Source organism: Hippopotamus amphibius, chromosome 1 (genome assembly GCF_030028045.1).
Source record: "Hippopotamus amphibius kiboko isolate mHipAmp2 chromosome 1, mHipAmp2.hap2, whole genome shotgun sequence".
Classification (NCBI taxonomy): domain Eukaryota; kingdom Metazoa; phylum Chordata; class Mammalia; order Artiodactyla; family Hippopotamidae; genus Hippopotamus; species Hippopotamus amphibius.
The window spans coordinates 47,505,739-47,526,461 of NC_080186.1; the positions used below are offsets into that span (position 1 = coordinate 47,505,739).

The 20,723-nt window shown below is 43.5% G+C and overlaps 1 protein-coding gene across 4 annotated transcripts in view; it reads right to left on the reverse strand.

Moving 5' to 3' along the window:
* PLPP3 (phospholipid phosphatase 3) overlaps window positions 1-20,723 on the reverse strand; it is an 80,925-nt gene that overhangs the window by 45,323 nt on the left and 14,879 nt on the right. The window contains exons 1-2 of one of the 4 annotated variants that reach the window (XM_057712181.1): window positions 4,542-4,626; window positions 2,572-2,733 (exon numbers count right to left, since the gene is read on the reverse strand). The exons of 1 other annotated variant lie outside the window; for it this stretch is intronic. In XM_057712181.1, coding sequence (XP_057568164.1) covers window positions 2,572-2,590 — 19 coding nt within the window. In that variant the 5' untranslated portion in view covers window positions 2,591-2,733; window positions 4,542-4,626. Of the gene's footprint in view, window positions 1-2,571; window positions 4,522-4,541; window positions 4,653-20,723 lie in introns of those variants that run through there. 2 more of the 4 variants (XM_057712176.1, XM_057712191.1) reach the window with 2 other exon arrangements.

Below are 20,723 nucleotides of genomic sequence, written 5' to 3' on the forward strand. Positions count from 1 at the left end.
AGGAAAAGAATAACCTCAGATTCCCTTCAGTTGATGGGAATAGCATAAACATGTCCCCTCAGTGGGGCAGCCAGTCCTCAAGAGACCTAACACCATGCCTTGCCTCTCCAGGACACAGAGAAGAGGCCGTTCTCCCCCAAAGCAGGATCTCCATTTCCAGCGTTGGTGCCATCTTTATTACCCACCACTATAGTCCCTGATCATTTCATTTTAAAAAAATTCCCAGTGCTAGCCACTGGGAATTGAGGGGTGAGTATATCAAAGTACAGTCCCTGCCCTCAAGAGGTGCACGGCATTGTAAGAAAGTCATGACAACAAGTGCACTAAAATATTTTTAGTGTGAGGACTGATACATGTAGAGACTACAGCCAGGGCACAAAAGAACCGTCTACTAGGGACAGTTCTACTAGGGCCGGGATGAGAGGCTTAATGTGACCCTTATGTGAGTCGAAGGTTTCTGGGATCCAGGGGCTAAATACACTCATAAAAACAGTGTAGTTCAGGGATTGCAACAGGTCGTCAACAAAACTGAGGGCCATTGCCATGATGAGAATACCATTTTGAATTTGGCTGCAGAGGTGGAAGAGATACACAAGGTACCAAGTATCCCCACGTAAACTGTGGCAGGTCTGACAAACCCGCTGCCTGTTCTGTTCTCAGCACTGATGGGGCAACTGAGTTGGAGCCCCAACCTTCCAGTGGCCCAAAGGCCAACAGGAATAGCAGTCATAAAAGCTAACATGTTAAGTCACCCTAAGTTTCAAAGGGATTAAAGTGACTCACCAGAGTCACTCTGTCAGTAAGCAGTGAAGGCGGACGGGGCTCAAATGTTCTGACTCCTGGGTGCTTTCTAAAGTAAATGAGTGACTTAAGACAAAGGGAAGGAAGCACTTATGAGTATTAATATATTAATTGAAGCTCAGCAAATCTCATGGTCTTTGAAGAAAAAAAATGGTTTGTTTGGAACAGTCAAGACAACAGCACTGGCTCCTGTTCTCTGAACATTCACCATGCACCACACATGTTAGTATCTAATATAATTAAAAATCTGAAGCCAATACCTTGGAATTTAGAGTTATCTATAATGAAAGGTACATTATGAGCTTTTTGCAAAGCAGAACCAAAGTGTATGTAAATATACACACGCGCACACCATCTGGTGATTCTAGACCTTGACTCAAGCATTTCTCCTTCTTTTAATCAAGGATCAATTAACTTCCTAAACCTCCAGGGACCTCTTGGGATGTGCAGGCTGCAGAGGAGGCGAAATACGAACTCACTGACAAACACTTAATGGGCAGAAAATCAAAGCATGAAGAAAAGCCCCTGTGTTGGGTTCAGGCCTTTGAAAGTTCTTGGGCTTTGAAAAACTAACACTCGGGCAGGTTGGGCGGTTTGGGGGTGGGGTGTAAAAAAACATGAGATAAGTTTTCGTGGCCCACCCATTGATAAAGTCATGTGGGAAATGTTACCAAAGTGACCCAGCCCCAGAGCCCTGCTCCCTCCAGCCACAGCTTCAAGTTTGTGCAAAATTAAACACAGTCTCCTCCTCTCAAAGTGCTTTTTAGAAAGCCCTTGTGAGGGTAGGAAAAGAGTGGGGGTGGGAGAGTGAGTGAGAAATTTTTGCGCTTTTTCATGACCGAACTCAGAGCACTGGGGAGAGAGAGAGTTTCCCATCGCTCCTGTAGACCATGTCCTTCAAGTGCCTTTTCCAGAGCTGTCCAACTTTCCACTTCACCTGAGCTGTAATTATCTTAAAATAAGCTTAGTCCAGCATCTGTGTGACTAATAATGAAACTAATATCTGCAGAAAGCCTACATAGCTACTCACAAAATAATACTGGATGCAGAAACCGAGTGCAGGTATCAAGCACAGTCTAGTTGCTCAAATGATTCCGTGACAGGGATTTATGCATCTTACCTATGGTATAGAGTTCTACCAACTTTACTCACTTTACAAGTGAAAAATTAAGGCTCTGAAAGGTTAAGCAGCTCATCTGAAATCAAAGCGAGCAAATGGCACCAATTTGGACCAGATGTTAGACACATAGATGGACAACACCGGGCTTCTGATTTCAAGGAGGTTAGAACCTAATTAGGAATTAATGTATTTTAATCACCACAGCAGCTCTGAAAAGTTACAGGCCATTATTTTCATTTGTACCCAACAGAAAACTAAAGCCAGAAGTCTTGTAATGTGGCCAAGGTTCCCAAGTGAGTCAGTTGGTCACTGGGATTTGAACTCAGGTCTTCTTTCTTCTGGCTCATGTTTTCTTACTCCATGACCTGACCCTCCCTTTCTTCATAAATGTCTTCCCTGTTAAAATATGGCCAACTGATCTTTTTTTTAATCACTTAAGGCCAGAATGGTCAACCCAACTACTACTTAGAGGTTCAAAATACAAATATTTATGTTGCTTGTAAGTGACAGGGTTTCTATTTAAAGTAATTAATTGCTACTGGTCTTAGAAGTGTGCAAACTTTCTTTGGTTTATGATATTTGTCTAGATTCTTAGACTGGACACAATCCAGATGAGACAAAACTGAGTTTACTATGAAGGCGTTTCCCACCTTTGAAAGAGGCTGCCATGAAAAACACTTGCTGTTGGCTGGTGTGAACACGCGGTATTCTGGGTCTAGAGGTTCTCTTTGACAAACGCTCGATTCTTCAGTACTGGAAAGTTCAAGCCCTTTCTTCACAAAAAGAAGATTGTCAGAACCCAAGGCAACCACCTGGTAGAAATGAAGAAAGGAATGGCAGATCCAATTCTGGTCCCTGGCTTTCCTGAGCCCAAGTCCTGGGTCTTCAGATGGATTCCATAAGCATGAAGAGACAGTTCCTGAGTACAGTTCCTGGGCATTGTGTGAGGTTCTCAGCACACAACCTTGAGTACTGCTTTTGAGTTCCGCAACTTTGGAAAAATTTCCGGTTCCGTGACAAAGAGACACCTGTCTTTCGCCTAATCATGGGTATGAAAAAGGACTTTCTTTTCAAAAGTGCTTTCTTATTTGAAAGTGCATAAAGTCAAAACATTTTATCCTTTCACATAAATAACATCAGCCACCTTAAACGCCCCAGCTCTAGCTGCTTTGGCTTTTGCAGTCGGATTTTTAAAAGGCTGCCACATCCACCAAGTATTAAAAAATCAACCAACAGTCCATGATTCACGCCTTTCACTGAGAGCATCCCAGACCTCTTTTGTTGCTATTATGTATTGCACAAACGAGATATCTTATTTCTAGAACTACAAAACTACTAATTGTAAGCCTGAAAGACTTACAATTCCTCTGCTCCAGGTAAAACTGGGTCAAGACCTCCTTCCTCTCTTTTGATCCCTCTTTTAAATAAGACTAAGAGTAAATTCATATTTATTGGGCACCTATTTTGTGCCAGGAGGTTTGGATATACCAACTGATTTAATTTAATTCTCCAAAGCACAGAGGGTCAGAGATTATAATTTGCCTCAGTGTCCACTCTGCTGACAAGAGGTGTAACCAGGGTATGTAATAGAATACTCTGACTCTAAAGTTCATTCAGAGACAGGGCCAGTTAGCCTTTCTTCCTAAGTACACATGAACTCTGCGCAGATTATTTACAAAGCTTACAAAGCTCTGGAAAGTGTAGGTTGACCTTGAACAAGGATAAAAAGCAAAGCTCCTCCTTAGATGTTGAGATGGATTTGTACAGATGCGGCCACTCTCCTGCCTCAGTCTCTCCTATGACCCAGATGTGTTCATTTGTAATATACTGTCCAGAACTAGTACACGGCAAGAATCACAAGCGTGCAGAGAGTTTTACAGCCCTTAGGTAAATGATCACCTCTGATCTTCCTGACAGCTCTGGGAAGTAATGTTTTTAACATCTGGATTAAAGTACCACTGGCAGACTCTGATTCAAGACCTAAATATCTTTTCTACAAAGGAGTCACTTAGCCACATAACCCACTCTGGCAGAGTAACTTTTTTCCAATTTAACCAGGAACTTTGGAGTCAGACAGACAGGATTCCACTTCTATCACCTGTCATGCTTACTGTATGACCTTGGGCATGTCACTTTAACTCTCTGAACTCCATTTGCATCATTGTGCAATCGGGCTTTCTGTAATAGTTCCCAACACAGAGTGGATTGGAAGGACTAACCAAGACAATTTATAAAACATCCAATAATCGCTTGGCTCCATAAACATTAATTCTTGTTTCTGTACATGACAGGAAGCCACGGAAAGCTTTTAAGCAGGGATAAGATGTGATCAGAGTTCTGTCAAAAGCCATGGGCCCACCAGCCCCTTCCCCAGTGCAATCTGACCCCACGGGAAAAGCATGCTCCTAAAATCCTTTAATTCCAGGGACTTCTTGGGATTGGGTAAACAGAAGGGGCTTCGATAGTGGTGAGCAGGGCCTGGCACCCTGACCCAGAGAAGAAATATCACAGTGCGAACCCTGCTCCACATGCTCAAAGATCACAGGAGGCTGAATGGAAGGTAAGTCTATAACAAGGGTGAAAAAGCATTTCTTCTTATTTTTCCAACAGTTAAACGTACATTCGTCAGCAGTGTGCTCCCATCCAAGCCATGCCATCCAGGTGGACACAAGACACCAGGTTCACGTGGCGGTAAAATAAACAACATGGGGACTGGCAGGACATCAGACACCTGGGAGGGCCAAAGTTTGAGAGAGTCAAAAGGCAAGACTGGAGCCAGGTGCAGTGCCAAAAATGAAGAGCTGAAGCATTACTGGAGGCCTTGAGAGAACAAAATCATGCTGGTAGGCAGTCCAAGGCTGTCAGGGCACTCCAAGCTAACCCATCAGGCTACACGGTCCTACCAAGCTCTAGGTCAAAGGTGACACACTGGCAGCCCACGGCCAAATCTGGCCTGCAGAGATGTTCTGCTGGGCCTGCCCAGTGTTTAAGATTTTTTAAACTCGTTGTTAACATTTAATAACAGGAGGTCTCACATAACATTCAGATTTCAGCTTCTTAAGCCAGCTCTAATGCCCTGTGGCAATCAGTGCAGACAATAGTAACTGGCTGCACAGATTCTCCAGGGCACACCGTGCCCTACTGTCTCCCTGACACCAACGCTGCATCTCAGTCCCATTCCCATTGAGCCTGTACTGTCAATCTACTTCATTCATTTATGTTAATCACCTGGCACCTGGAGACGTTTGGCTTTTCCATCCACATTGTAGAGAATATAAAGTCCTTGGCTGAACCCATAAAAATTGAAATAATGAGCTTTTGAATCAACAGTGTCCTCCATGATAAATAATGGCCACACCAGACACATGTGGATGTGTATGGGCACGTGTACATGTCTTAAACTTAACCAAAGACTGTACCTCCTATCAATGTTTTCCAATCCAAAAACTGTTTCAAGTCACCACTGCAAGGTAGTTAACAACAATTGCATTTAAGACATGAAGAGATTGAGGCTCAGAAACTACGTATCTTGCCAAAGGTCTTGTAGTTGGTAAAATGAATGAGGTTGGACGCCAAAGCTTATTGAACTACAGAGGCTTAGCAAGTTCATTCCATGAGGCTGGCAGTAAGGCCAGAATGAATCTGCCTCACTGGCCAGTTAAACAATGCGGACGTGTTAATAAATTGCATGGTATGCTTCAGAAGAAAGAAGTGGACCCAACTTGTACACATCTATTTGATACTAAGTGAAGGTATCAGGGTGTCCTATTTTTTGAGGCAATAGTATTAAAATAAAAACAAAGCCTCTTTCTGATAGAAGCTCATTCACTCTAAAAAGTAAATGCCAAGTGAGAAGGAATTTGCAAATTACCATCCACCAGATAGTTGTTGGTATTACAAATCTTACTCTAAATGGAGTCAGGCACGTTTCAGGAACATGCTGGCAAGATTTGGAACCACAAGAAATCTGAGGTGTCATTTATTCCACTTACTAGATGGGAAGACTGAGGACCCCCGCACACCCTCCACTGTAATCACTCCTTTCCAGTAAGTCTCCTCACTAGCTGGAAGTTCTTTTTCCATATTTTATTCATTTCTGTATCCCCAGCATAAAGAGTAATTCCTGGCACTTAGTGGGCGCTCAATGCCTGTGTATTGAATAAATGTATAGGAAACAGACTAAAATTCAGAGGATATGGCTCTGCCCCCAATACACTCTATGACCCGTAGATCCCCACCCCCACGTCCCCCTGCTTCTGAATTTAATCTCTCTCACATCCCAAATCCTGTTTCTCGAACCCAGTCTCCCAAAGCCACACAGGACCTCATACCGTCATAAAGCACAGACGATTGCACCAGGAATACATTATGCAGAACCTAACCAGCTTCAAGTCTCAGATGGGAGGCTGGACCAGATGATCTTTAAGACACTTCATCTTCACAGTTCCCCAGTTTCACATAGTGAAACTATCAAAAAATACTTGGAAGGGGTAAACTGAGAAGGCCGCAGCTCAGTGATTCAGCGCCACCTTGCCCTGAAGGCCGAGGGCTAAGGGATGGATTTCAGCACACCCCGACCTAACCCACCTGCTGTCATCCTCTTGGGAATCTCTGCCCTGAAGAAAGTTCCCAGTAAGAGGAAGCGCACAGATTTCAAGAAAGCAACAGACCTGGATTTGAAAACCAGTTTTGCCACTTCTCATTTAGGCAATCTTCAGCAAATTGCTTAACTTTTTTGAGCCCCAATTGTAAAAAGAGGACGCCAAGAGCCACTTTGAAGAGCCATGAGGATGAAATACCACACGGTAGGTATGTAACAAAGGTTAGTTTCTTGCATTCCCAGTCCTGAAAATCTACTCTCCATCTGTTTCCAAGATGCCAATCAACCGGCTTGATGGGTTCCCTCAAGAAGGTGGCCAGACGAACGTGGACAGGGCTGTGTCAGCTCAGACAAGGACTGTCACTCGAGTTGCACATGACTGAAGCCATTCCAGCGTGCGGTGGAGAAGACAGCCCTCACCCCAGGAGCACACTCCCCACTCCCGGCCCTGTCAATGCTCCTTTTGTAAAACACAGAAACCTTCTTCAAATCTGACAGCTGCCACCTGCACAAATAATTCAGGGATGTAATTTTGTAACTGAATACAAGCCCTGAAAGCTGAAAAGTTTGAAGTCCAAAATAATCCCTTTGACCTTCTGCCTAAACACTCACTAATCACTTTTTAATTTGTAGTTTATTTCCTCTCTCTGTGCTGTCCTTCTAGGCTATATTTTCCTTTTAGACATATCCTGGGAGTGAATGGCATTACAGAACACCTGATTAAAGTACAAGTCAAACTTCTCTCCCAGACATCTGAGGCTTGGTGCACGCCCCACTGAGTTCTCCAAACGGCACTGGGTGGCAAGAAAGTAAAGGAGAAAAAGGCTGCTTTGAAGGAGGAAACTCCTCACTGAGAGAATTATGGGCAACAGAAATGAATAAGAAGTGGTCCCTGCCCTCTAAGAAGGCATGCTCTGGGGACAACTGCCTGTGATGCCATGTGATGGGAACTTCCACGGAGGCATTTCTAAAATATTCAGGGAGCATGGAAGATGCCCTTCAGCACATGACTTGGCAGCCTATAGGTATGCAATACTGGTTTACTGACTAGCTCAGTAAATGCATCTCAGAGATTCCTTGCTGTTATTTGAATGCCAGTGATGTATTTAAGGCAATACAAAAAAAAGAAAAAAGAAAAAAGAAAAAGAAAAACCCAGAACTGGAGAGTCTCCCCCACACCCAGAAAACTACTTCGGAGTTTCACCCTCATCCCCTACCCACCTCCTACCCTTCAGGAAAAATGAGAAAAGTAGTTTGAGGGAGCCCACCTAATTCCTAACACACAGATGCTGAAAAGATGCTAAAAAGGAAAAACTGAGAGTTAAAAAAGTTATTTTAATGTTGAAGAAATTTCTTCCCTGGAGGAAAAAGGTTTCTAACTTAATCATCACTAGGATTGCTATAAATTGTAGGAAGCTGAGGGCACATAGATATATCGGGGTCATTCTACTTTCTGTCTGTTTTAGTAAATTAGCCAACCTTTCACCTACTGACCAAGGAAGAGTCTCAAGTAGTCTGAGTTGGGCCAGCTCAGCCAATATTCTGGAAGGAACATGATCTCCATACTAGTTTTTGATTCACTGAAGTAATGCCCAGTAGCAATAAGATAGCACAAGTGAGTTTGGAGAATTTAGCCAAAGTTTCTCTAGCCAAGGCCACCTTAAAAGCAAACACTAACCAATGGTAACTGATAATAAAAACTTATATTCATCAGTATTAACTCTGCTGCTAACTAACTGTATCATCATAATTCTGCTCTCTTGGGCACTATTTCTTCATGTGTGAAATGAAAGAGGTGGTCTTACCAGGTGTCTCATGGACCTTCCAACCTTCTGAAGTTTTCACATTTATCCAAGGAGTGCAAAGTATTTTCTGAACGAACTGAAGGCTTTGTTCCCATGGCATCCTTACAGAGCAGATGGGCATCACCTCCTGCCCATTATCCTGGCTGGGGTAACCAGGGAGCAGGCTACTTTAAGTTCGTGAAGGTAGCCTAGCCAAGCAAAGCCTTCTGGGGTTCCAAGATGCTCATTTATAAAGAACAGCCCCAGAAAATATCCCCAAATCTTCAGACGTTCAGATACAAACCAAATTCATGACAGGCAGCTCTTGGCTCAAAAAAGCAGGTATCCATCAGCAACACTGCGGTGTGGGTTGGAGGCAGGTGGGAATTAGCATCAGTTATTCCTGCAAGCTGGATACTGTTCTAGGCACTTTGACCTGGCTCTCCTTTATCCCTCCCAATAATCCTTTCCAGTAAGCAGTACCAGCTTGATTTTGCAAAGGCCGGAACCGAAGATGAGATATAAGGTCACAGAAGAGCAGAGCAGGAATGCCACCAGGTCAGGCTGGCTTTACATACTGCCTGCAGCCATCACATTTCCTACGTTTAGGCGCCTTTGACTGGACCTCAGAAGGGGTACGTCTCATAAACTGGTCAGCCCTCCTTAGACAGAAATTCTTGTGCTCTGGGGCCACCCTCAGTTGCTCTGGCAGAGAGCCCCACCCCTTCCCCACCAGGATCAAGGAAACAAAATGTGGGCATTCAGATACACGTGGGAGAGCAGGCTGCAGTAGAGAACTCCTAGGTGGCTTGCTATAGGAACCCTATTGTTCCAGGGGGAAGCTCTTTTGCCAAAACTCTCCAGGAAGCCATTGCTCCATGATGCATTTTTCAGCTGTGCAGAGAAAAAGGGAGTTCCTGGGATGTTTCTTCTACAGTTCTGGAAGCCAGGCCCTTAATCCTTGCAAAGCAGCAAGGAGCCAGCTTCTCTCACAGGGACAGAATGTCTAGAGTCCTTCTTCCAAATAAAAACATAGAAATTCCTCAACGTCCCCTTTATAACCTCTCAAAACGTATGAATCAGGAAAAGGGGGAGTAGAAGGTATTGAAGCCCAAGGAGGGGGGGTTCTAGGCCTTCTCTGCACCCCTCCTGTCCTCATGACCCTGCCCACCTGACCTCTCTGTTGCAGTAAGTTACAAAGCCCCCACTGTTCTCTCTGCCCATCCTCCCTCCCAACCTGCCTGTCCCCCCACACCACCGCCCCCCCACAACACACACATACACTTTCTTAAAAGGGCGAAATGCCAAATAACATTATTCTTTTTCACCATGGTATTGCCATGAGAGCTGCCTGGTATGTTTGCCTGAAAAATGGAAGGTTTTCATGGAAATCTCAGCCTCTACTACAGCTCTCCCTTTGTGGAAATGGACTTGGAAAAAAAAATGGAAGGAATTCCCAGTGGAACCTAATTGGGTGGACAAGAGCAGAGGGCAAGGCCCTGGAGTTGCTCAAAGGCCCCAGGAAAACTTGACTGCGTCTTTGGCAGCTGGGAAGAGGCCTTTGCACTCCTGCAAAGCCACCCTCTGCAGCCCCTCTCTGTCCCTCTGCACAACAGCACAACGTGGCTGTCTGAAATGGCAGCCTCACTTCCGAGCAGGGATCCTATCATACAATCTGAGGGGGAAGGGAGCACTTACAGTACGTACATTACCCAGGGATGCAAACAGGTATGCCTGCACATGACGTAAATCACAGAAAACTCTTTCACCGCCTGGATTCATCAACAGAGCACCAAGAAAAATAAAAAAGGGTCTTCCAGCTTTGGTTTGGTTTGGTGGCGGTTTGGAGTGAGCAGACCCAGGTATGAGTCCTACCCTTCTCCGCCAGGTGTGGCAGAGTGACCCTGGACTGGTGAGTTCTCAGAACCTCCGCGTCCTCATCGGCAAAACAGGTCATGCCGTTTGGAAGGGATTTCCTAAGATGGTGTGTCACACAGTCCGGCTCCAGCAGATGTGCTCTCAACATTTCTTCCCCCCCACCCCCACCCCCAAGCGCACAAAGGGCAGGGGGATAGATTCCTAAGAACAGGACAGGATCCATGAGAAATCGTCTCTCCTATCCTGCACCAAGGACCGCTGAGAGCAGAGCTGCGCATGTGGGCTCCGACCCGTCCATCAAGATGACAGAATGGGTCTTGGGGAATTAATTATTCAACAAACTCGCCCTTCACAAATTCCATCCAAAGGAAGGGTTTGATGCCTTTTAGTACACTGACTATACAAAATACTGAAAGAGCAGTGCACTTCAAAAGCCTCACAAAACCCAGGCCTGGGTTTGGCAGGAGTTCCTCAGCCACTGGGTTTTTCTGTGTGTGGTTTATAATAACATGCAAGCCTGATGCCAAGTCCTAATCTATTAAGGGACTGCCAATTAGCAGGAGGCTTAGAGCTGCAGGTTTGAGAACTGGGGAGCAGGTCTAATTAGGCTTGCAAATCATTTCTGCTCATCGGCCCTCTCCATCTGACCCAGGCTATACTGGCCGATTGTTCTGCGTATATCCCTTCTGTATTCCTCTGCACACAGCTCTTTGTGTGTGTGTTTGTTTTAAGGTTCCAGGCCTGAAGGCCAGTGCTTATTTTCATGTCTGTCTTTCAGGGTGACGTGCGGGATGGAACAAGGTTATCCTCTGGATAGTGACTCTGGGATTGGGCTCATCATCCGCGGCCCTTATTACAAAACACAGTCCAGGCACTGCCCAGAACCCATTCAACAACTCAATCAGAATTTCTGGGGTGAGGGCCTGGGAATTCTCCTTTTTTAATAAGACCTTGTGATGAGTCTATCCCATGGTGATCTGGGAATCACTACTCTAAAAAGGAAAAACAATTTCATGTTTGAATTCAAGGGGTTTTACCATGCAGTTTTTATAGGCAAATAAATGAAATGTTAAAGCATACTGAATATCAAATGTTTACTGAGAGCCTGTGGTGTGCTGGGACTGGGAACTACTGAGATGAATAAAGCAGGGATCCTGCCCTCAAAGAGCTCCCTATTTAGGGGGCAGATAACATCACCATAGAAACCCCATCTATCCTACTAGGGCTCCTGGGAGAATCCACACCTGCAGTCCTTCTCTCACTTTCTCATCTGCCTCATCATGAACCTAGATTTCCAATGTTTTTGCCAAAATGGTTCCGAAAAGGAAACAGAATAATTTCAGACACCAAACATCAGAGGCGTATCTTAGAAGGGGAGAAAAAAACCTAAGAAACATATGGTCTCAAGATACAGGAGAAAATATGTGCTTTAGGACTACCTGGCCTGAAGACAGAAAAAGAGTGGGGAGTAACATTAGGGAGCCTCTGTGCAGTAGCAGAAGCCCGGGGCTGGGTCTTGGAGCCCAACACTGGATTCTTTGGTGACTTCAGAAAGTCCCTTTTCCTCGCCAAGCCTCGTTATCTATTAAAGAGAGGAGCCTGCACTACTCAGTTATATCCCAAAGCATATTTGGCACAAACTGTTCTCCCTGGAGCCTTCATCAGAGTTCACTTTTGAGTTTCAACAGGAAGATGTACAACCTAGAAGAACCAGAGTTCTCCAGAGCCCTCTCTAAGAAAAGCTAGCCTACATGATCTCTAACCAGCTCCAAAATTATGCTTTGAGAGTATGGCTTTCAAACAAGACTGATTTCCTAGCCAGCAGGGACAGTGGTTTTTATTCATTCTCTACACAGTGCTGGGTACACAGCAGAGACTCAAAATAAAGGAATACATGTGGGGTAGACAGTATGGCCAGGCTGTGTTGGAGAAAGAGCACCCTGGCGGCCATGGAGAAGAGGGACTGGAGAACAGGACTTTACATCTACAGCTCCCTGCTCACTGATGCATGACCAAGCATCTTCCCAAGGAAAAACCTTCTGCACTTTCTAGACACATCTCTATCAGCCCTGAATAAGATATATCAAAACCTCTCACAGCCTTGATGCCAAGATAGGTCCTGGACAGCACAACTCACATAAACACTGCCTGCTCTCCAGGAGCCGCTGGGACTGTTCCCTTCCTTGCTTCCTACACCTTTCTGAAACTCACTGCTAATCTCAGACTCTCTCAGGTTATCTTAACACACAGCACTATGCAGGAGCGTGACTAGGTATAGGCGAGAAGTTTGTGGCTCAAGGGGACAGGCAATCCATCTGTTGGCTACTAGAAAAGAGTAGCAGGGTGTAGCTCCATGTGTGTGGATTTTGGAGTCAGACACAACTACGTCCCAACCTTAAAACGTCAGTTAACTTCTCATAGGGACATGACACAGAAAAGATACTGTGTGCGAAGATGTTTAATAGAGTGCCTGGCACACTGAAATGCTCGATCAATGTTACTGGTATCATGAATACGGGATGGTGTGTCTTCTGTAAGGAGGAAAGAGACGTTATCTTGGCCCATAAAGAAATCCATCACATATTTCACAAAGAGTTACTGAATATGTATCATGAAAATCATCAAGCGTTTGGTTTTTTATGAGATGGGAGTGTGTGACTGACAATACAGATTATCAAGAAAAGCACAGGTTCTGGGGTCAAATAGATTTGCTTTTGAAGCTTGGCCCTGCCTCGTTTTAGTCCTGTGACATTGGGTAAGTTGCTAACCTCTCCGGGCCACCTGTACAATGGGTCCCATAGAGGGGTTACTGTGAATTTCAGAGGTACAGTACCACATACAGAGTGCATTCAATTCATGAAGCTATGGTTGTGGCTCATGGCCTCCCCATAAAATACATTAGAATGAAGAAAGATGACTAGGGTAGCCCTATGTCTCTATGTGGGAGTTCTTCCTTTCTTTTAAAGCAGGCAAGGGCCTCAGTATATGTAGAGTTTTCTAAAATTCCAATGTCTTTTCAATGTTTGATTATTTTCAGCTAAAGGAAAATAACTGGAGATTTTCTCAGCACTTCAAGCTGGTTTGAGTGGAGTGTCGCTGAGATCTTCCTTGGTTCACGTCAGTTTATGGAGACTACATGTTCATGTTCTCTTCACTCACTTTTGTCCAATAAATATTTACTACGCACCTACAGTAAACAAACGCACAGACGTAAGAGCAACTGGGGAGATGCAGCGATCACAAGTGAAATCATGTTTTTGGTTTGGTTTGGTTTGGTTTTAATTCACGAGGAAATTCATTTGAGAATTCATTAAGAAGAGTGCACTTGCCCAGTGCACTCAAGAGACACAGGTACAGGTATCCATGCACCGCACAGCTGTACCATGACTGGCTACATCAGCTGGTTATTGTTATGCTGGTTCTAGCCTTCCCTGGGGCCTACTGATATGTATACATATGGGGTGTGTGTGTCTGTATGCGCATGTGTGTGTGTGCGTGCATATGTGTAAGTGTTTGCATGTAGCTTGCCACAGTCACTAACGCAGGAGAAGGAAAATGAAAAACTAAAAGGAATCTACAAAAAAGATAGACAAACGATAAAAGTTAGTGACCCATATCTAATATTGATTGGTTTTGCTATATAAAGTACGGTCCAATTGCCCAGGAATTACTGGGATGCCATAAAGCCTATAAGTCACTGTATTCCTTGTACTTTCAGATAAGAATGGAAGAATCTGCGCAATGGGCTTAGCAAACACTTTAGAGCAATAAAACATTTTAACTAAGCATAGTGTGCTGCACTTAGCTTCTTTTTTTTTTAACTTCGTTCTTAAATAACATGATTTACACAGGTTTCAACGGGTCAGACTCAGTTAAATTTAGCAGTTAATAACCATCAAACATTGTTTCATGCTAATTAAATTCAGATCAAGGAAGAATTTTTTTCCCTTTGTTCATGGTATTTTCAGTTCATGGAGAGAAAACAGGGTGTGATGATAATATATCATCTCAGAGTCACTTAGGCCTAAATTCAAATCTCCAGCTACTTGGCTTGGGCCTCAATTTCCTCACATATAAATGGGGGATGTTAGGGATTGAATTGTGTCCCCGCTCAAAAAATTTCGTATATTGGAGTTTCAAGTGTGACCTTATCTGGAATTGGGATCTTTATAGACCCCAGAACCTCCAAGTGTGACCTTATCTGGAAACGGGGTCTTTACAGAGGTAATCAAGTTACAATGATGACATTAGGGTGGGTCCTAATGCAATATGACTGGTAACCTGCTGAAAAGGGGATATTTGGACACAGAGACACGCATATGGGGCATACAGGGCGAACACCTTGCGAACATGAAGATGGCCACCTACAAGCCAAGGATAGCGGCCAGGAACACATCCTTACCTCACAGCCCTCAGGAGGACTCACCCTGCATCGCCTTGATTTCAGACTTCTAGCTCCGTTGGTGTGAGCCAGTAGCTGTTTAAGCCATCCAGTCTGTGGTACTGTCACATCCTTCCAAGCAAACAGGGGGCAGGCAATAGTACCTACCCAAGAGAGTTTTGGTCTGGGGCAGCAGGTTGAAGGGGGTGAAAGAGAAATCTATGTGTGATTCAAGGGTGATGCTTAATTCTGAGTAATTGTAAAGGATCATACAGTCAAACAAAGACAAGATAACTTTCATTATGGTGACTATTAGCAACATAGAAAATTGTACGTATATATCTAAATAACTGAAAGAAAATCAAATAAAAATGACTAACAGGGACTATGCCCAGCAATAATAATGTTTGTGTTAGGTGGTGGATTATATGTGAACTTCCCTCTTTTCCCTACATTTTGGGTGATGTAGTTTAAAATATCAATGTTGAAAGACAAATTCACCTTTTAGAAAAAAAGGCTAAAAAATTTATGCTAGTGTCAAAAGTGACTTGGGTTTTTCTATTTTGTTCAATTTTTACTGAACAATTTATATGCACAGGTCTGAGGTAGGCATTTAAAATTGATGACTAGTGGGAAGCTGCTGCAGAGCACAGGGAGATCAGCTTGATGCTTTGTGACCACCTAGAGGGGTGGGATAGGGATGGTGGGAGGGAGGCTCAAGAGGGAGGGGATATGGGGATATATGTATATATATATAGCTACTTCACTTTGTTGTACAGCAGAAACTAACACAACATTGTAAAGAATTATACTCCAATAAAGATGAAAAAAAAAAAAAGAAATAGAAAAGTAAAAACAAGAAGGTTCCTGCCTCAGACTTCACTGTTAAGGTTCCAAATCAACCCTCACTTATTCTCTACACCTCTCCAGATATACATAGGAATACAGTATTTTCCCCAAATTTTAATCTACCATACAAATACTCTAATTCAAAGAGCAAGAGAAAAGCTATGTGTGGGATCCGGTATCTACAACCACACCAGAAAATTTTCCTCTAAATGTTGTTCAATCAACCAATCAGCCACTCTCACTTCGCTGATCAAGTCCAGTCATCAAAAACACCACCTGCAGTGGGATTCAGGACATCCCTACATCTGACAGCAACATCCAACTAATATCAGGGGAACCTGTACACAGATTCAAGAATGGCACCTGTGAGTTCAAGAATGTTTGCATTTGCTGGTCAAGCCTACGTCTGTAAAACTTCTGTGTAGGGACAGTCGATAGTAAACTGGCACGTAAATAACACTACAAGGCAGAGACTGACTAAGCTTGGATTCTTGACTCTCAGAAGACACACACACAGGTTACATTATCGATGCACAGTTGGGGCACAGAGCAAACATTTAAGATCACTAATACATGAAAGGTTGTCCCTCCCTGCCTCACACCTTTGAGCCCTCCCTATTCCAGAAAGATCAGTTTTCCAAATGTATAACCCAAAGCCACTGCACTTCTACCACGACGGGCTTCACTGACGCAGCGCCCCTAGCCTAAGTGCTCTCACCAGTGCTTCTGCCAAACCCACCCTTTTCCTTCTGTTGTTCCTACTGCTCTATTTCCACTCCGTTCCCTCGGTCTTACCAAGCCGTTGACAGGAAGTGGGTCTTTTCTGGTCATGGAAGTTTGTGCTTAATAGGTAAAGTTCAGATATGTCAAAATGAAGAACAGGGAATTCCCTGGCAGTCCAGTGGTTAGGGGCGTGGGTTCAATCTCTGGTTGGGAAACTAAGATCCCACAAACCGCATGGCCAGGAAAACAAAAAACAAAAAACAAAAAAGAACAGGGAAAAAAAAATAGAATCCACCAGAATTTAAATTATTTTCTCTTCCTTAAGCTCCATCACTGAGCCTTCGCTCATGCTTATAGTCCTTCTCTACCTGAACTGGACTCCTCTAGGTGGTCAGTGTGCTGCTGTTCAGAATATCTGTAAAGGTGAGCATTTCGCTTTAGGGAAGGTCAAATGTAAAACCCTGTTTGGGTGATGGAGGGAGGAGAGTCCTGTGTGCATGAACACAGTGGAAAGTACTTCAAGTTTTTCTGAACTAAATGTTGAGCTCCTCGAGTAGGAATTGTGCCATTTAACTTCATAGCTCCATCAAGCTAGCACGTAGCAGGTGATCAGTAAATACTGCAATTAGGTGAGTGAATAAATGACTTCATGAATGTGGTTGCTTTGGGTCTTGAAAGAAAACCACTGGTCTTCAGGTCGGGCATCTTGCTAGAATGGGAACGTCCACATGTACCTTGGAGGCTCATTTCCTTTTTCTGCTCAAAGACACACCATGTTGTTAAGTCCGCATTTTAGAGGCATGCGGACAGAGGAAAGATAACAGCTTCCGAAACCAACTTTCGAGGGTTTGGAAAGAAACTCTCACTGTATGGAGAAACTTTATACTTCCTCCATCGATCTCACAGCCCTTCTTCTCCTTAGCAAGTCCCAGGGCGCTTTTCCAATCCCACACTGCTCTGTGCTGAAGCCAAAGCCCAGTTTCCTGCCTCAAAAGGCCCTTTGTTTGGACTCTTTTTCCAAATCAGCGTATCCTGAGCTTGAACCCTCTTGCTTTTGAGAACTTCGATGTCTTGGCAGTAGAAGGCTTTGCCAGCAGGTTTGTGGTCCTCACGGCTTTCAAAAACCTCAATGTGAGGGCATGTCTATAGCTAAAAACTCTTTTCATGGTGGGGGGGGAGAGGGAGTATTATTTTAAGAGTTGCAAAAACAACTTCAAATTGACTCTTTAGTCTTTAATTGCTACCAGAAGACTGAGAACTTCTTGTTCCCATGTATTTAATTAAGATGATAGTTTTAATCAGCTTTAAATGATATTGGTTCATAGGCTCTGCTCAAACTCTCGGGTAACTTTTGCCTCAGAACACTGGAATGTTCTGATTAAAGACAAATTTCCAAAGTGGAAAACACCTTCCTTCAGCAAGTGCGGATGGAAAGGTAGCTACACCTGTGCAGTTGCTCAATGATTCCCTGGAAGGACTCCAAAGTTACTTTTCACAGATCAGATAAACTGCATTTAATCCATACTCTGTACACTACACATGCTATAAATCCAGGTAGCACTCTCTTATTCCTTATGAAGCTTGCCAACTGTGACAGATAACAGCTTCCAAACAGAAAGGTTTTAGGAAGTAGGGTAGAGATTCATATGGAAAAGCCTACTGTCTACATCTCCCAATCTTGGGACACTCTGTCAGACAGGAATTGTTACCCCCATTTTACAGATGAGGAAACTGAAGTCCAGAGAGGTTACAACCCTGGTTGTCAGATAAGCAAATGGTGGAGCCAAGATTTAAGTCCAGAACTTCCCCAGGACACATCCTCTTTCCATTGTGCCATATTGCCTCTGAAAGTTTTATTTAAACTTTCTGACTCTTTTGAGTTTAAACTGAGCAAACGTCTTAGGGTGAATCTCTTTCTCCTCTTATGTCACAACACTATGACAGGATTCAGCAACTCAACACAGTCAAGACTTCTAACTAGGAAGAAGTGTGGAGGCTTCTATGTTTGATGACCTCAGCAGAGCTTAAACAGCACCTAACTCAACTACCCCATTATTTAGGGAAGAAAATTAGACCAATGGGGCACAAATGATCAAAAGTCCCTATTTAGTGTCACAGCTGGAAGGACTTGAAATGAGGAGGTGAAAGTTCCCCAAGGTTGGAGTAGTGAGGACATGGTATGAGCAGAAACCAGCCTAAGGATGGATACTCTTTTCCACAGGTGGAGAAAAAGGGGAGGGTGCTCTGAAGAGCAAAGGCATGATCCAAGGCCAGAAGGCAGACATCTGTGGGGTGTGTCGAGGAAACAAGACCAATATGAATGAAGGTGGATGCCAATAGCTGTGCATTCAAAATAAGGCAGGCAGGAATTACCAACTATTAACAGTAGTTGCCTCTGGGAGTGGAATTTGGGGGATGGTGAGAGGGTTATCCCCTTTTAACATAATCATATTTTTGGAATATTTTTTTACTATAAGAATATATTACTGTGCTTAGGGATGTTATGTTAAGGTTTAAAAGGCTTTGTAGATTACAACACATGGGACCATTATCTGATTTGCAGAATAACCAAATCCACAGAGTAAAAGGATGCTTTAAAATATGGTATTTATTGGATTTAAACTTGAACCTGCACAAGGTAAGGTTTTATTTGCTCTGGATTTTACTCATTTTTCTAAGAGAGTGAACTTCTCTGAGCCTAGTTTTCCCATCTATTCAATGGCAATGGGCAGGGGAAAACATTTGATGCTTGGGCCCCTGAACTCCTGCATTCTAAGGTTATTCTAAAGGACAGTCATTATAGCAATGGTTAGAGCCAGGGCAGAGGAAAGTTCTTCAGTGCAACGCCTTCTTTGAAGATGGTACCTAAGAGCATCCTCCTGATCTGCCCATCCAAACAACGGTGATGATACTGCCTTCTAGGCCCCCCAGTTCAATTCTGCTACCCCTGTACTGTGTCCATGTTGTATTTCTAGAGCTTCATCTGCCCAGAGTCTGCTCTAGAAGACCCTAGAAGATTACATCCAGTTCATCATTAGACCCCCAACACCAAACACAGTACTTGGTACATGAAAGGTGCTCAATGAAGATTGGTTGAAGCGACACATCACCACCATTTATTCAGGGGCTTTTAATTATAAAACTGATTGATATTATTATTAATATTAGTAATGACTTACCAGCATGGTACCAAACATAGCTGATGCTGGGTTAAAATTATAGGAAGGTAGATTTTATATTAACATAACCTTTAGAACCTTTAGAACTGGTTCCAAGGAATAAACTTCACCATTGCTGGGAATTATTAAGCAGAGGCTTGACCCTAATCAAAAGATGGTTTAGAGGGATTGGTCTGAATGGGGGTGAAACTAGGGGTTAAATGGTCTTAAAGCCTGAGTTTTGAAATAAGATACACAGATCTGGGGTTACTTCCTAGTATCGCAGTTTTATAATCTGTAAAATTGGAGAAATACATCCATTCCATAAGGATGTCACAGGGATTGAATAAAACACATTAGGTGCTCTGTACCGTTAGTTCCTTTCTCTTCCAAATCAGACACTTTGGTACTTCGATCTCAGCCCTCTCAAAATTATGAGAAGCAAGATTAACTCAGATAAACATCTAAAAAGGTAATTGTACAATGCAGTGTCCTAGTATACTAGGGGATTGTTTTTAAAAGTTTTTCTAGGACTGCCTTGGTGGTGCAGTGATTAAGAATCCGCCTGCCAATGCAGGGGACACAGATTCAATCCCTGATCTGGGAAGATCCCACTTGCCGCGGAGCAACTAAACCCCTGCGCCACAATTACTGAAGCCCGAGCTCTAGAGCCTGTGAGTCACAACTACTGACGCCTGAGTGCCTAGAGCCCGTGCTCTGCAACAAGAGAAGCCCTTGCTCCCTGCAACTAGAGAAAGCCCGCGCACAGCAACGAAGATCCAACACAGCCAATAAATAAATACATATTTTTTAAAAAAAGTTTTTCTAATGGGTAAAAGCAATGACCCAAATACTTATGAAGTGACAGAAGTAAGAAAAAGTAGGGCAATATGATCAAACAGAAAAGAGTTGAAAGGAGAAAATCCTTCCCCCCTTCCTCCTTCAATGCGAGCTTCCTAATATTTTAAGGAACAGAGATAAGACATGTCAGAGGAAACGCCCAGGTGGACAAAAGAACTAAAGCATTCTCCACTCTGGAAGATTTGACTGTCCCATTTCACAGATGAGGCAACAGAGTCACAGAGAGGGAAAGTTACTTGGTGCAAATGACCCAGTAAGTTAATAAGAAAGCTAAGACATAAACCTAGATTTCTTAACTCTCTGCTTGGGCATCTTTCCCCAACAGGAGGCTTCTGCTCTCCTCATTCAGAGCCCCTCCTTAAGGCAAGACTAGGATGAGAAAAATCACTCAACCTAAAATACAGCCCTAGATTTTAGGGTAAGTTCAATTTTTTCTTTCATGGAAACTATCATGGTTGGTACAAATTCAGTCTGTTGACCAAGTTCAAAACAGTATATGACAGCAAAATTGAACTTCAAATATCTAGATGCCTTTAGTTAGCTATATACTCCCAATTTCTCAGGTTAG